This window comes from Zootermopsis nevadensis, unplaced genomic scaffold (genome assembly GCF_977971745.1).
Source record: "Zootermopsis nevadensis isolate Lab colony 2312 unplaced genomic scaffold, Znev_1.0 Znev_ptg000011l, whole genome shotgun sequence".
Lineage (NCBI taxonomy): Eukaryota > Metazoa > Arthropoda > Insecta > Blattodea > Termopsidae > Zootermopsis > Zootermopsis nevadensis.
The window spans coordinates 14,286,283-14,303,384 of NW_028259143.1; the positions used below are offsets into that span (position 1 = coordinate 14,286,283).

The 17,102-nt window shown below is 42.3% G+C and overlaps 1 protein-coding gene and 2 long non-coding RNA genes across 3 annotated transcripts; 1 reads left to right on the plus strand and 2 right to left on the minus strand.

Annotated features, from left to right (window-relative positions):
- The first annotated feature begins 27 nt into the window (after positions 1-27).
- Positions 28-14,346, plus strand: LOC147874138 (uncharacterized). The gene is made up of 3 exons (XR_015534646.1): positions 28-432; positions 12,088-12,204; positions 14,196-14,346. It is a non-coding gene; the product is annotated as an uncharacterized LOC147874138 (long non-coding RNA).
- On the minus strand, positions 1,095-4,486 carry LOC110835618 (uncharacterized). Its single transcript, XR_002544960.2, has 2 exons — positions 3,119-4,486; positions 1,095-1,702 (listed from the first exon to the last, which is right to left on the minus strand). It is a non-coding gene; the product is annotated as an uncharacterized LOC110835618 (long non-coding RNA).
- LOC110835615 (uncharacterized) lies at positions 12,463-16,371 on the minus strand. The gene is made up of 2 exons (XM_022076005.2): positions 15,492-16,371; positions 12,463-13,961 (listed from the first exon to the last, which is right to left on the minus strand). The coding sequence occupies exons 1-2, from the start codon at positions 16,265-16,267 to the stop codon at positions 13,889-13,891; spliced, it is 849 nt and encodes a 282-aa protein (XP_021931697.2). The 5' UTR covers positions 16,268-16,371; the 3' UTR covers positions 12,463-13,888.
- Positions 16,372-17,102: the final 731 nt, after the last annotated feature.

Below are 17,102 nucleotides of genomic sequence, written 5' to 3' on the forward strand. Positions count from 1 at the left end.
AATGTAGAGAAGGTGAGATCAAAATGTTTTGACGGAAAATGCACTTTGAGCATAGGAACAAGTAATGTGCAGGAAAATTTCCCTTTTTACGTACCGTTTCGCTACGCTGAGACACAGAAATGATTCTGATTTTTATCACCAGACTGCGTTGATTGCCGGATCTCACGTCGCAAGACCTACAGCACTGAGCGGTGTTGTTCCTTTGTTTATCTACTAACGTCGTTTCTGCATTTATTTAACACTAGTTTATCAACTGCACAGGTGAGATAATATCATGATTATGAACTAGGAGTAATTTGTGGCCTGTTTTAAGGCATCATCACATAACCTGCGTGGACAGAAAGTTACGATGGCTTAGGCAACAGATTCTACTCAGTATTGTGTACAGACTTCGCCATCGTTGCTGTATGCAGACCACGAAGTTGAAGGAAGGTATGTTAATGCAATAGCCTGTGAGAACCAGACTAAACTGAGCTAACCTTTGGGACAAAAGTTTGTTTATTGTAACCAGGCTGATAGGTTAAGGTTCACAGGACAGTTGAAATACATTTAATAACAACATAATACACGACATCCCTTGTCTGTCTCAGGCCTCTGGTCCTTGAGCTTTTTTTTAATAAGGTAAGTCAATTGTCGATGTCTGTTTGCTGGACTGTAGGTCCATGTGTAGTTGTAGCTAGACATAAACGTTTCGCAGGAACATCTTGGGCCGTGAAGATGGTATGACCTACAATTCAACAAGGCGTTCAAACCCCAAAGAGAATCATAGGCATGTTTACCACATGAAATTGAGAATTTCTGATTGTTTCTTGCAACAAACCGAAATGTATTTAACGTCAGATGTACTTTGTAGAAAGTTTGTCCTGCGCTTGGACAGTGCCTCGCCCAAATTCCCCACCTGACAAGCGTTTCCTTCCCGTTCCAACGCATCCTGCATAACTCGCTCTGCTGCTTGTGGATATTGCTATGTCACTCATGGAACTTAAAAACAAGACTGGTAAAAATTTTGGATCAAGTCAGTGCACTTTATATTCGGAGTGTTGAATTGGAACCGGAGTGTCCACGAGGCTGTGCTGTAAAGTAATGGTTACGTCTTTGAGGTTCCACACTTTATTTGTCACCAGTCCGAGTACATTTTTTTTTTCTTATTACAAGATATGTTGGTGAGTTTCGTTACCGGTAATTTAGCAATTAGACTTTTTTTTTAAAAAAAATCCTGTAACCAATCAGCATTACGTTAATAATTGTATGAACCTGAAAAGTCTCCACATTGGGGGGGGGGGGGGGTTAAAATTTGCAGATTTCAGATTTCCTGTAGTTGTCATCAGTCATCGTCTGATACGTTGTGTCGCAAAAATACCATCACTATAAATTGCATAAAGGAGAGTCCGTCTTCAGGCTTCTGAAGCTGACAGTTGCTCAGCTAGTCAAGAAATTCTCCATATTTTATGAGAACCCAAGTTTGGTTTCCCAGGATCACATTTACAATGCGTATTGAAGTGGAATTTGTTTCTGGAAAACAGTGGCAACTTCATAAGCAGAAATCTGGACCATCAACTTCAATTTTATGGTATTCAACGTACAGATTACAGAGGACTGGTCATGAGTAAAGCCAATTGCTGATCAGGTCAGGTGGTTTCTTAGCTCCAACGTTGCCATGCTTCATTGCGGAAATTCATCAGCTGCGCTGCAGTTGTCCAACCTGCAAAAATACGATCAGGTAAGATGTGATCGAGAGGAGAGACTCGTCTTAATGACCTCGATGCTCGGAAGTTTCTACAAGACTGCATGACGTCACGAGGCGTCATCTCGTTTGCTTGTGCATGTTGGAGCATAGGAGGCGGAGGTAATTTGCACTCTTAGGATCAATTCAAGAGCTGAGCCTAACGAAGACGCCTTTTGGGAGACCTAGTCATAGATGCACAGAAATCAGTGTAAAATGAAAGTTAAAGAAACAGGACGTGAGGGTGTGGACAGGATTAATCTGGCCCTGGATATTTTTTTTTCAAGGACGTGTTCTTCGCGGTAATTGATTGAATAAAAATTTTCTTGGATATTATCCATCGTCTAGCAAATATAAAACGTAAAAAGGACGTTTCGGAGATGGGACTCTATCTCCGTCTTCAGGTTCCTACACAGTTGGGCCCACTAGATAGAGCTAATCCCTATCTCCGGACAAGCTCTATCTAGTGGGCCCAACTGTGTAGGAACCTGAAGACGGAGATAGAGTCCCATCTCCGAAACGTCCTTTTTACGTTTTATATTTACTAGACGATGGATAATATCCAAGAAAATTTTTATTCAATTGACTCTTCACCATCGTCAAGAAGTTTTAGAGCGGTAATTGATATTCATATTCTATAAAATGTAAGATAATTCTTTACATGTCGACCAACGGCTAGATTTTTAAGAAGTACTCTACTCCCTGGAGGACATTAAGGTTTAACAGTCACAATACCTGTTTATTTGTTCATACATTCCTGACAATCCCATAAATCGCAGTCACATCAATTACGCTCACGCTGAACAGTCACAAATAGGAATCAAATACGCAGTTCACAAATTGATCATAACAATCTGCACGACTGTTTACATTAGAGGTTATAATTAGTTAAAAATATCATGGCGTTTTGAACTATACTTTGTATTTTGTTATTTAATTTACGTTATTTAAAAAATAATAGGTTTTTTAACCGAAAATCATGTTAAAATTTGTAATGCATAACTTGGCTGTACGTGGTGCATAGGTCTACATGCCACACGCATTCCACGTAGCTTTTATTTCAAGGTTATGTTTTGCTTTTCGTCTTGTCAGTTCATATCAGAAATGTTAAATTATATTTCTGTTTGTGTGAGTGAATTTACGATAATGCGCTCTAAAGCTCGTTCATAAGTACGATTTTCACGAGACATCATAAAACGTTTTGTTATTTTACGAAGATTACAAACATGATTCATTTAGACTCGCGAATTTTGGCCTCGTGTTCTGAGGGAAGAACAGATTCTTCAATGCCCATGGGTTAAGACGATTCCTCTGAAGATTGGAGAAGCAGGGAAAGCAAGTAATGCATGCAAAAGTTTGGTGAGGAACTTTGACAGTGATAGAATTGTTACTTACCTTCTGATCACCCAACACCAGGCTGATGAACATGAAAACGAGGACGGACAATACGACTACAAGGATGAGCATGCGCACTTCGTTCATTTCTGCTCGCGTTGCGTTCCGTCGCCTAGGCTCGCCGGACGGTCAATGTCTGTGGCGCTCGCCCGGCCTGGCGAAAGCAATGGAACCGAAATGTGGGCCACGTCCTTAGACGAGAAAGTGGAGTCAATGGAGGTCATCCGCATATTCGACACTGTTAAAGTCGCTGATTCTGGCACGATCCTGAGCCAGTTTAATCCTCACAACATCCTTTCCCCCGCCAAGATAACCTCTTACGTCCTATTTCAAGAAGATGTCCAACAAAGTTCGAGCTGCATGTTCATCCCATCACTATCCTAACAAAACTGAGGTGATCAAAAACCAAAGCGTTTCTCGTCCTCACGTCCTCAATGGAGGCTATAGTCTGGTACAGCTGACAAAGGGTGGTGCCTTGTGTCGAGCGCAGAGATTGCAAGAAATTTGCTTTGATGGTTCTTGTCAGAGTTTTCTTTGTCGCGTTGTCTCGCCTCTGGACGAAATGGAGCGAGACGACGGTCAAACCTATGAAAAATTGAGTTTTCTTTTTTATATCGAGCACAGAAATTAATTGAAAAGTTCTTATCCGATAAGTTGCAGCTCATGCATCTTGAAACGTGCGACAGAGAACTCGAAGTACATCGTTCTTGTTTCGCTCTTCGTTTTTAAGTATCTGACTGACGTCGTTTTACCCTATTTTAAGCAGGTTAGTGCAGCGGCGAAGAACTAGGCTCGTAGTTGAGATACACACAGTTTGAATATACGAGGTGCCATCGGAAAATTTCAAGACTGTGTCAATAGAGGGCGAACCGGATGTAGTACGAGCTTCTGCCGCTAGGGGGTGCGGCCTACATTCATAGTGAATCAGTGTGCCAGCCGGCATCATCGAATTAGCATTTGTTTCTTAGTTACGGGCGTTTTGGTAGTGCATTACACCGACCCTCCTGCGATTTCGGAATGGCGTGTGCATCAAATTTTGCCAAAGACTCGCCAAAACGGCTACGGAAACCTATGAAATGCTAAAGCAAGCATTAGGGGAGTCCGCAATGGGTCGTGCACAAACTTTTGTGTGGCATTCACGTTTTAAAAATGGCCGAACCTCTGTCGATGATGACGAGCGTTCTGGACGACCATCTTCGAGCACAACGCCCGAAAATGTTACGAAGATTCGGCATGCCATTCACGAAGATCGACGTCGTACCATCAACGACTTGTGCGACATTGTTGGGATAGGCTATGGGACCTGTCAGCTGATTCTAAAGGAAGAACTCCACATGCGACGCATCATGACAACGCGCCAGCGCACACCGCCCTCAAAGTTCGGCAGTTTTTGACCTCAGATACCATGGCCGTCATCCCGCACCCTCCTTATTCGCCGTGTGACTTCTTCCTCTTCCCAAAGATGAAAATTCAGCTAAAGGGAAGGAGATTTGAGACGATAGAAGAGATTCAGGCAGAATCGCAGATGGTGCTTGACAGGCTGACAAAGAAAGATTTCCAGGGATGCTTCCAGGCTTGGCAGCGGCGCTGGGATCGTTGTGTTCACTCCCAGGGGAACTACTTCGAGGGTGATGGATGAATTTAATACCTGAGATAAGTGTACGGGTTTTTATAGGCGCAGTCTTGAAACTTTCCGATCGCACCTCGTACACCATCTTACCGAGGCGTTTGTAGTTTTCCTCAGTATCTCCAGGCGGATGCTGAAATGGTAACTTCAGATAAGTTTTCCAAATCTTTTGCCCCCTCACAGTTTTTGAAACTGTTGCCTTCCGCTGTCATTAAACGCTGTGTGATTTGTTAACGAAATTGTTAAGGCAAGCTTCGGGCTATCCCGGTCAAGTCTTGACGGCTAATTTATGATGGCGGCGGTGTTGATGCGAGACAGTACAGACTGATTTTATCTTAAGAGGTTAAACGATGCGGTCATTAGGGAACACACTCGGGTCAAAATGGCGACCAGGTTTGCAACTTCAGAAGTTTAGGACAGCAATGTTAATGGGTCTTCAGGAAGTATTACAGAAAACATGAAAACTTTGTGATGAAAAATTAACATTATTTGAATTAGATTGATGAGAAATTGGTACAAAGAATTTATTTTTAAAAACGTGTAGGAAACAGACCACTTGGATGACTTCATGGAGTCATGAACCTTAAGGCGAAGCATTATTGAGTGGATAGGGTTTAGTGGTGAGCTGTTTTGAACGCGGCAATGAACTTTTGGGTTGCATGCAAACATGGTAGTTCTTGACTGACTAACCCAGCGTTTAAATAATCTCTCTTCTTTATTAAATCGTCAGAGAAAGTTGCGGTCGCCATAATTACAGAATTGTAGTAATAAATCTGAATTCGTGGGAGGCCAAACCGCGCGCAGTTTTGCCATTTGCAGCATGCCCGATCGTTCTGTAAATAACTTACTGATATTTGTATCAAATTATGAAGTTTGCGCTTGGAATTGACTTCCGTTGTACATTTATTGAATAAACTAGCAGCTAAAATGGACCACGTAAGCAATGTTTTGTAAAACATACGAGTGATCATCTTGCATTAAGGGGCGAATATTTTTAAATCCACATACACAGGAAATTGGATAAACGAATGCATGTGACAGAATTCGAACTCTAAGCTCTGACATAGATTGAATACATTTAAATGTTGTACAAATATATGATCTATTACTGCGAGAGAAAAATTAAAAAAAAAAAAACAGAATTATTTTATGACGTAATAAAAAAAATCAGATCTATAACAGAAACGAAAATGTGGTTATTTTAGGAGGTCTGAACGTCAAAACAGGGGATTATATTTTCCCTAACATTATAGTAATATTTATATAAAACATTTTAATAGCTATAACTGTAAGGAATTAACATAATTTACATTGTACAGCGACATTGAGATTAATAATACATGTTGTAGGGAAAAGTATGCATGTAAATACATTTGGACTACCAGGATAAGAAGATCCTTGCACAGAAAATTGACATGAGGCTTACAAAAACTCTACAAGTTTCACAGGAAACAGAGCGAATTCAGACAACTGTTTAGCCAAGCGGAAATTATTGATGTGGGTTAAAAGTAACGTCTGTGTTGCAGTCAGTCACTGGCTTGGCTACAGAACTTAGTAACGTCAGAGGTAAGGCTGTTCTGTTCATGGCAGTAACTTATTTCATGTCAAGATGTCACATCCACAGACTAATACGTGAGCATATGGCACCAAGCGGAAGGTTACTCTTATTATTATCGCTGGAGATAACTTCCAGCAGTGCGTGGCGTAAGAAACACCTTCAAATTTGTGTGGTTCCGAGGAGAATACATTTCCAGTCTTGACTCACGTAGGCAAGTGTTCTTTTTCTTTTGGTGTTTGAAGATGGCCCGACTAGTTGGTGCAAGGGTCGGATTTCCTCGTCGGGCGGTTTGAGGACCAGTTGTCCTTCCAGGACGAGAAACGTCTGAAATATCTTTCGGGAAATTTTCAGGCGTGCTTGTTAGTGGGATGACTGCCATATTTTCGTCGCCGAGAAAGTTTTCAAATGCGATGATTAACTACCACAACTTTTTGAGATCTCCTCATGACTGAAAGGCGATGTCAGTGTTAATTTCTGGAATTTAAATAAAATGGGGCCAGTGGACTTGAAATCAAAGGAAACAACATGCTAAAGAATTACGTTTCGCAAAATTTTGTCGAGTTTTTTATGGCTGTCTCACATTTCATCACAAGCCTAAGTAGATAGGCATTTAATCAACTTCTGTTACTAACATTTGTACACATGAATTTATCCTAATTTGTTTGCAGTCCTTTCTTTTTTAGTCCTAATTTGATCTCACGTACCATCGAGAATATCCTTCTCTAATCATGGACAAAGATGAAAGGTTTCTGAGTTGGATATTTTCGACAGATTCAGTATAAATGAATCGAGTTATCGATAAAGAACATACAACATAACCTAAAACAGACGAATCATAATTCAAGACATTATCAACAACTTATATTTTATTTACATAGCATAATTTGTTTTATTTGTTGGGAAAACACCCCCGTATCGCATTGGGGAACAGATATTTTACGTGGGAAATAAGGACACGTTTGTATAAAATCACACAGTGATATTAGATGTGAAGCTTTAACAGTAACTCAGGGGAATGAATGTGTTGTGTTGAGTGCGCATCAATTTTACGACATTACTAGTGCTGCCACCATGCGCGAGAGACCCCAGCCGCTCGGTGTCTGCTGACATGGCCGACGTCCGAGCGAGAATAATTCAGTCGGTTGCCTTCGGCGTTCCAGTCAAAATGTCACTGTCCTTGATGCTGCAATGCGCACATCGGGACCGGTTTCTTTTGACTCATGCCTTCTGGGTAGGATGTGTTCATGGTCACGGAACAAGACAGCAGCTCTCTCCGTGGTAATTCTGCACACTCTGACTGCAATAAATCCAAAACATTTGGTTCACTGGATACTAGGAACGACTCGTTCTTCAAGTGCTTCAGCACTGCGGGTCCTAACTTTTCGTTGGCTTTGATCTATAGACATTCGGTAGGACTCCTTGGACGAGGGATCGGCCCGTCGCAAGGCCTCTACCTGTACACAGGACAGCCCAACACAGAAAAACATCCATGGCTTGAGTGGGATTCGAACCCACGGTCCCAGCGGCACAAGGCCCACGCCTCAGACCGCGCGGCCACTGTGACCTCATTTGGTTCACAGGTTAATGAAATTCCGCCATGTACAGAGGTAATCTGCCATCGTCTTTAGCTGGAACGGCTGTGTCCCGTTTAACGGACGGAGGAAACGACCGGTCTGAACCACGGCGTATGGAGAATCTTCACGCACACCCCAACAGTTTCCTTTCGTATCGCTGCCTACACACTGCGCTGTGTTCACGAAATTATTTAACAAACGCTGGTCTCTGAGAGACACCGTATTGGTTTGCTGTTAGTCAAGAACCGCGGAAGTACCTCAGAGCGCGTTCCACGCCATGCTCTTGGCACCCCGTTACGGCCATAATGCTACTGCGCTCATATGCGCCGTCGTCCGATTGTGAACTGCGCGTTTCGTCTTTGGTTTCCTGTTTACTTCCGCTCCACACGTCTTGAACAGAGCTTCGTCACGTTCTCCTTGAGAGCAGTCAACACCGCGTTGAGACAGCCTCGTTGTAAGAAACAAACCTCGAATCGCCAATATCCAGGATAGAGTCCGACAGTCTACGTGAAAACAGTAGATTAATGTGGACAAGACGACACCAGCGCCGCGTGGTCCATTATGAAAGCATTCCAACTGTTTCGGCCATTTTTATTCCTTTCTGGCTTGTTCCAACTGTTTCAAGTGGTCTGCGTCTGTCCACTGAATGCTCCCATAATTCCTGGTTCATTTATCAATACTTTAGCAACTGATTAGGCTATGTTTCTGTGATTGAAAATGGTGGAAATAAGCGTATCTTAACGTACTAATATTTTCCAAGTGTGTTGTTGGTGGGACTGAAGAAAAGCACGGAAACCCCTCAAAGATATCCGGACTCTTGTATAAGAAGAGCAACGCGGGTTGCAGAGAAGAGAAGTGACAGGGGAATGGGGAAATTTGTATGACAAGGAAGTTTGCGGTAATTTTAGGTAGACTAATATTGCCGGGAGCTTGCCTGTAAGGTGTGAGCCGTCTCGTTTGCACGATAACCTCACTTTGCAACTGCATCTCACTCGCCAGTGGCCGCCCGCGGGTGTCACGTGACTGTCATGGAAGTTCTGCGAAAGGTCGCGGACGGAAGACGACTGAGATATTCACATCAGCAAAAACACTGGCAAAGTTCTCTGACACCGCTCGAAACTTTTAGCGATGAGTTTAAATTACTGAATAAAGCGTTTGCATTGTAACTTAGAACTGAAATAATTCAGCTGACACGTAAAAGGCAGGACCTGTTACTGTCGGTCACATGTCACGTGCGGACTGCGGGTTGACGTAACACAACCAAGAGCGGGTCTATTAAAACGCGTTTATTAAAATCTTCATTAAAAATACAAAGCTGATTACGTTAGGCTTAAACAAACAAACAAACATACAAACTGAACGTGTACTTATTCCTGAATCGCAGTGGCTTAAAGTCGGATTTTTACAACAATACAAATGGCACGTCGGCCATATTCATTGTTAGAACAGCAAGTCACGCGATATGCATTAGAAGTGCCTCAGTCCCATTTCTAACCAACCGAGAGATTTTCATGAAACTTGGTATGAACAGCACGCTACTACTTACCCCAACTATAAATAAAAGAATGTGAGCTGAGCGAGACACTGACTCCGTCTTCTAAATTCACCCAACTTGTACAGGGGCAGTTTTTGAAGACCAATATGGCGGCCTTGCGAAAGGATATATATCTTTCGTTTCAATGGCGATGAATAATTAAACATTCGCATACGTATCCTTACGTTCCGGGAAAAGCTAAGACATTGCTGAGATGATTGTTTCGATGTTTCAGAGGTGAAAATTGCCTCCATTATCAGGGCGAGAGTGCACTGATGATGCAGGCAGCAAGTTCCTCTGAGACGTCTGAAACGTGTCCCAGAATACACGGCGCAACATCCCAGAAGACAGTCACCTTCGATTCAAAGACCAACGGAGCGTGACATTTTACAGTTAACAGTAGGCACTCACTGATTCCTTCCGCTCTTGTCGAGAGCCAAAGACTGAGGCTTCATTGCAGGGCACTTCTGTATTAATGAAAATGTTTCGTCCTTGAATACAGTGTTTCTATTTACGTTGTAGCAAAACAAATGCAATGGCCTCTCTTCACGTGCGTCGTTTCATTAATAAAGAAATTTCGACGGCTTATTTGATGTCAAAACACTTTCGATGTCCCGAAATAGACACGCTCTTTCATGAGCGCAATGAAGCCTTCCTAACCTCAAACACATTACATCATCAAAACTATCAAAATACCTAGTAGATATATTTAGCCAGCATGTGTATAAATAAGCCCAACACGTTTAATATACACAGATGCTTCATTAATTCACCAAAAACTGTACATATAAACCAACATACTATATTACGCTCTTTCGATATTATGAAATATATGATAATATACTTGATATGAGCTTTTATAATGAACTTCCTGCCCAAGAAATTTGACAAATTTTGATCCTTACAAAACTTGTTTCGACCCAAAATTAATTTTATCATAACAATAAATATCGCTGATATTGCTTTACATATATCGAACACAGTTAACTTAATACCCATTTTAATAAAAGAACACACCGTAACCATAGAACCATTAACGATATTCTCACTGTACTTATTCAAAGAACGCCAATACAGAATCAATATTTACTGGATTCAATAACATTTTCTTTTCGTTTAATTTCACATGTGTAACGGAAATGGACAGTCCACTTAATTTTCTTGATTTAACCGTCACAAAAAAGCGAGCCGTTATTAAGTAAATTTAAAAAGCCTTTAGCTACAAATTTAATTATAAATTTCTATTCATGTCATCCCCCAGAACATAAACAACTCACGTCACAGTTTCTGCTGAAGATACGAGGTGCAATCGGAAAGTTTCAAGACTGTGTCAATAGAGGGCGAACCGGATGTAGCACGAGCTTCTGCCGCTAGGGGGTGCGGCCTACATTCATAGTGAATCAGTGTGAGAGCCGGCATCATGGAATTAGCATTTGTTTCTTAGTTACGGGCGTTTTGGTAGTGCATTACACCGACCCTCCTGCGATTTCGGAATGGCGTGTGCATCAAATTTTGCCAAAGACTCGCCAAAACGGCTACGGAAACCTATGAAATGCTAAAGCAAGCATTTGGGGAGTCCGCAATGGGTCGTGCACAAACTTTTGTGTGGCATTCACGTTTTAAAAATGGCCGAACCTCTGTCGATGATGACGAGCGTTCTGGACGACCATCTTCGAGCACAACGCCCGAAAATGTTACGAAGATTCGGCAGGCCATTCACGAAGATCGACGTCGTACCATCAACGACTTGTGCGACATTGTTGGGATAGGCTATGGGACCTGTCACCTGATTCTAAAGGAAGAACTCCACATGCGACGCATCGCAGCCAAGTTTGTGCCAAGGCTCCTGTCTGAGGACCAGAAGCAGAATCGACTTCTCGTTTGTCAGGAACTCAAAGATCTTGCAAGACCCGACCCCAACTTCCTTTCTAAGCTCCGTGTGACTTCTTCCTCTTCCCAAAGATGAAAATTCAGCTAAAGGGAAGGAGATTTGAGACGATAGAAGAGATTCAGGCAGAATCGCAGATGGTGCTTGACAGGCTGACAAAGAAAGATTTCCAGGGATGCTTCCAGGCTTGGCAGCGGCGCTGGGATCGTTGTGTTCACTCCCAGGGGAACTACTTCGAGGGTGATGGATGAATTTAATACCTGAGATAAGTGTACGGGTTTTTATACGCGCAGTCTTGAAACCTTTCGATCGCACCTCGTAGTTTAGGATTATCCTGTATCAAACGAAGGAAGGATTTGGTCACATAAGACATCCCATTCAGCATCGTAAGACAAATACACAGATACCACAGACGCCGTTTCAAAACATGTGTATTAATTACATTAGTAACAAATGTGAAGGAACAAGGACTATTGACAAACTATTCCAGAATTATTATGTAAAAGTTGTACCCAGAACTAACAACGCGACAGAGGAAAATTTTGCGTATTGGAACACAAACATCAGACGAGGTAGAATAACAGCGGCATGTATCTTTCGACGAGCTCAGATTAAACAAAGGCAAAATGGAAGTAATTGTTTCCCAAAGATAATAGGCATATTAATGATTTTCTATAATTAAGATTAAATTGGGGTTCTGTAAGCATATTTTAGAAAACGGGTCACTGTTATGGGTAAATGGGACATGCCGCGTCTCTAAAGGGCTTTCTCTGTCCGTATTGGAGCAGCCAGTACCAAGCACGCGAACGACATCTGCAGCCTAAACATTGACTCACACACCACAGTGCAGCGGTCAAAACCCTGGACGACTGCAGTAATTAGAACAACAACAACAAATCACACACGTAAGTAATAAAAAAGGCAATAATCAGATCATTTAAGACACAAGAACATTTCTCTTTCATTTTACATAACTTTATTTTATTTAAAAATATGGCTAAATGCGCTTTGTCAATATAACAAGAAGATTTTTATGGATAAACATACCCAAGTGCTGTAATGAGCGTAGCAAATAACAGATAAACATAAAAGAACATTAGCATTCACTACAGAAAGAAACTAAAGGACAAGGATCATTTTATATTAACACGTTTTATACCACGTAACATTTAAATAAGTTATTTAATACGTCTTGTTACGTTTTACATTTGTATTTATTTTAATATTAGATAACAACGTATATAAATGTAACAAAACGATACAACTCTCACACCTACAGATATATATTGTGTAGTACAAGGTTTCTGATGATGGCACAGTTGCAACGAAACATGTGACTTATGATGTTAAAAATATTATATTATATATTTCAAAAATAAAAGTATTGTGTATGACGGACAGCAGAGAACCATTTTACATTAAAGTTTATCTGCGACGAGCAATTCCACAACAGCGGTCGATGATGCCCGTTGGAAGTCACAGAGCTTGAAAGACGTGACAAGTTGGTGGGACGAGGGAGTCAAAGATCAGTGATTTCTAACGAGCGTCAGGTGTCATACGTGCTACCTGGAACGTGGTAGACCGCCTGAGCCCTAAGGGATACAATGTAATTGCGCTTGGGAAGAAAGTAGGACTGTCATTTGTCACAGATATTTTCGCATCATGCTATTTAGTCAACGCAGTAGTTTTTGGTCGGTGGAATTTTCAAGGGGAAGGCTAGGAGCGAGTCTCGGACTGAACGCCCAAACAAAAGAAATACGCTGACCGTGCCACCTTAGGTACACAGAGTAGGCTCGTCCGTCAGCTCCGCTAGCTTCTCCACCGGCCAAAAACTCCCTTTTCTTTTTAACCGTGATCTGCGGTTCGGATCATTGTTATATCAAACAGAAAGGACAAAGGATATTTCGTTCCTCACTTACATAAAACGCTGACGAAAGGAATCGTGGACCGCGTTGCTTGATCAGCAAAACAAAGTTGGCCAAAAACTATGGAGACCTCGCGTTTCTAATCGGATGGCGTGAACACGACTCTTTAAACATCTGTGAAATATTTTACTTAGTTGTCGTGTCCTGTAGAAGACAAGAGGGTGAACAAAGTTCTGCCTATAAATCTAATTAAAACTTGCACCATTCTTAATGTTAACTACAGATACAAAATATATTTAGTTCATAGTAGGAGGATAATGTGACGCAAATGTTTGAATCGGATTTTGTAAACAGCGCCTCGTGCGTGCAAACACGCTAATGAAGAGTTGGAGAGGTGGGGGGGGGGGGGGGGTACCTGCAAACACAACCCCGCGTTCATTCAATAATATATCAAGCGTGGAACAATAAAGACAAAATTAAAATACATATTTTGATAAATGTATTCCCGAAACTGTATCGTTGTATCAGGCATTATGTCAGTTGATGTAAACAATACATGGAGGCTGCATCAACTGAATTAAAAGATAAACCCTGAACACCGTAGCTTTGCGGTATTTTTGTTTTCGTGATTAATAACGGGCCATGTTGGTGCTGGACAGAAAAATTTACAAAGTGAATCTGGCGCGGGGGGGGGGGGGGGGGGACATGCGGTTTTCGAGAAATTTCAGTCGTCAGCCGGTGAAAGTCCAAATCGTAAGACTGGGAGTAGGCGATCTGGGTCGAACATCTGACCGCTTCTGCAAAAGAGAGAGAGAGAAAAAAAACAATAAAGAATCGTATCTGAGCTCCGCGTTCCAACATTCATATATTATACAGCATGTTTTAAAAGTAGCTTTAAAACTTGAGGGCGTGATATTGGTGAACTGATAGGAGAAACATATAATTTCAGAACACAGAAATGTAGTCAAACACTTCAAGTTTTATGTCCATCGCATTTTTATGGTTCAATGTGACTTCCATTTGTTCTGTAGATTTCTTGCCACGCGCGGTGTAGCATCTCCGGTGTCACTTCAACAACTGAGGCGGTAATTCGAGTTCGGAGTTCGGCCACATTTGCAGGTAAGTGACACGTACACTCGATCTTTGACAAATCCCCACAAGAAGAAATCTAAAGGTGTTAGATCCGGGGAACGACGTGGCCGTGCTATTGGTGCGGTCCGACCAATCCACCGACCTGGGAAACGGTCGTTGAGGTACTCGCGTACTTCTCCGTGAAAAAGAAGGGGCCGTACACTTTATCTTTACTGAGGGCACAAAACACATTAACATTTGGACTGTCACGAACATGTTCCAAGAAACTTGATGTGTTTGGCTAAATTTGTGCATTTAAAAATATTGCGCACGTCCTTTAAATAAATTTATATTCTCCTGCGAAGTTGTAAAGCTACTTTTTGAAACACGGTGTACAAATATTGTATGTAGCAGAGACAGTTGAATCTGCTGTGAAGTGGACCGCCTTCGAACCCCGTGGTTTTATATTTTGTCTTCAGCAAAACAGTGTCTAGACGAACGATATAACAATAATTTACGAACTCTCAGACACGAACTGTACTGAAGTGATAAAGTTTTTCGCCCGAGATAATACCAACATAAATAATAGGATTCATAATAATTAATATCGTAATGATTTCTGCGTCACATTTCGGTTAGAAATCGAATACGACTGTAAACAGATCAGCTGCTCTTAATCAACAACTGACAGTCACCGTCTAAAGTTTCGACAGTGACGGTGTCGTAATCGGACGTTTTTTATTCGATTTAACTTCTGTTATGAGCTACAAGTTTGAAAAATTAGTAGCTATTAAATGGATTCATTTCTGCATGGCCTGAAGTACCGAGCGATTATATTAGGTGATCATTAATTTTAAATTTGTGCTTTCTTAACTGTCCTTCTAGAACTCTGTGAAGTTATAGAAGTTTATGCTGGAAAACATGTATAAGAGTAGAGTTTATATTAATGTTGTGAACTGTATCTAACAATATAAGTAAATTTACGTAAATAAGGACTGATAACTCAAAACGTGTTGAAACACGTAGCTTTCCGAGGCATTTATAATTAATCTTTAACCTGCAGTGTATCTACTCAATCCGCGACATGGCAACGAACATTATGAACCAACATTAAGTCGGCGGCTTTATGAAACCTTTGTCATTCTTGAATCACGCGAAATGAGAACGGGGTTAAGGTCACAGGACCGTGAGGACAGCCACAGGCCCATCTTATGGCGAAGTTGAGAATGAAGTGAAATGATATGCTGCAAGCTTACCTTTCCTTCGTGTGGCGGCGCTGGCTGTCCGCGCCGGAAGTGAAAGGTTTCAGCTCCTCTGTGTCTGCACGTCCATATTCGAACCGGAATGACTTCCGGTCGGAAGGGGAGAAATCGATTACAGGAATATCTTCTTGAGACGTCTTTCTCAGTGCAATTAGAGGAACGCTCACAGCTATATCGATGGACTTTGAAGATTTTGATGGCTTTAGTGTCTCAGAATCGATTACAGGAACGTCGTCTTTGACCTCGCTGACCTTAACAACAGGAGAATCTGTAACTGCATCTGCGTCTTCGGAAGAAGTGTTCTTGTCTTGTCCAATCGTCTCTTCTGTAGGTTCTTGTATCGTCACCCCATCGTCCGAAGAAGCAGTTGTTGGTGGCTCTGATTCTGTCTTCGGCGCTGCAGAAGTTGGCGACTGCGCTATGAGAACCTCTCCTCCAACGGGCGCTTTAGCGTTCTTGTCAAGGTCGACTTTGTAAGGCGACGCAGACTTCATCCCAGCGCTCGGCAGCACGTATTTGTGAACAGTATTATCATCACTCTCAACAGGAGACTGCTTTGCCCCATGTCGATTGGCGTTTCTAAACGGAGGTACTAAGTCTAAAAGACTTAATGCTCCATTATTTGGTATTAACACGATGAAGAAGTTCTCCAAATTCGCGTGGACGTTCAAATCGCCTTCCTGGCGCTGGTCGTACCGAACAGGAAGGCCTACTGCAGGTGAGGCCACAGCTAGCAGCAGTATCAGTGTGGTAACCGCGCAGATCTGCATGTCTATCCGTTCACTGTCAGTTTCTGAGCAACACTACAGCTGCATGCGGTCGATGTGCCCGGGGGGCTGCAACAGGAAGGTCAGGCCAGCTTCGCGTCGTTGTCAGGTTTCCTCTACGATCTCTTTCGCATCTGATCGAGATGCTGTCAGGTGCAGTTACATTTCTCGTGGTAGCCGTCAGCCTCTTCACGAGAGAGTCGTAAAGTAGGTCTTGGCCGACTCTTGTCCAAGCCAAACGTCGGGCTGTTACCCTAAAACAGACCACAAACGCTTTCTTCCAAATTCTGAGCCACTGGCCATTGAAGGCGTTCAAGGTGGTTCTTTAAATACGAGAATGTTGCATTATTTTATGACGCGGTTTCAAGCAAGGAGATTGCGAGGTTCGTGGAATTAGCGCATGGACATTCACCTGGCGGCGCTATTCGATTGTTTAACGACGCTTTCTTAAGTGCTTAAGAAGGAAATCTGGGACTGCGTGATGAACTGGAAAGGAAACGGCACTGTCCTGCTTGAAGGCACTGTTCCAACATTTACCAGAAAGGACTTAGGAACCTCGTGAAAGACTCAGGACACTCAAGCACGTGACAGCAGTGGGTGCTGACTGCTTACACAGGAAATTCGGTTGCATTGGACTCCTTTTTCAGCTCCCACAGCAAAACAAAGGCGCAGATTTTGGGTGCCCCCGTTAGGGTAGGCCCTAGAATCAAGAAGGATGACTTACTAAGCCCCACAACATAAAATATCGACTCTTTAAAAACTGACTGGTAGCAGGTTCAACACCGACAACACCAAAGCCCGCCACCGGAGTCGATCCTGAGCTAACTCCATCTATCGA

What these genes read in the sequence shown, in the direction of transcription:
- LOC110835615 (XM_022076005.2), bottom strand. Translation starts at nt 16,267, where the DNA reads ATGCAGATCTGCGCGGTTACCACACTGATACTGCTGCTAGCTGTGGCC. An exon ending in CGCCGCCACACGAAGGAAAG is followed by an intron (nt 13,962 to 15,491) that starts GTAAGCTTGCAG and finishes TCTCTTTTGCAG; the next exon opens with AAGCGGTCAGATGTTCGACC.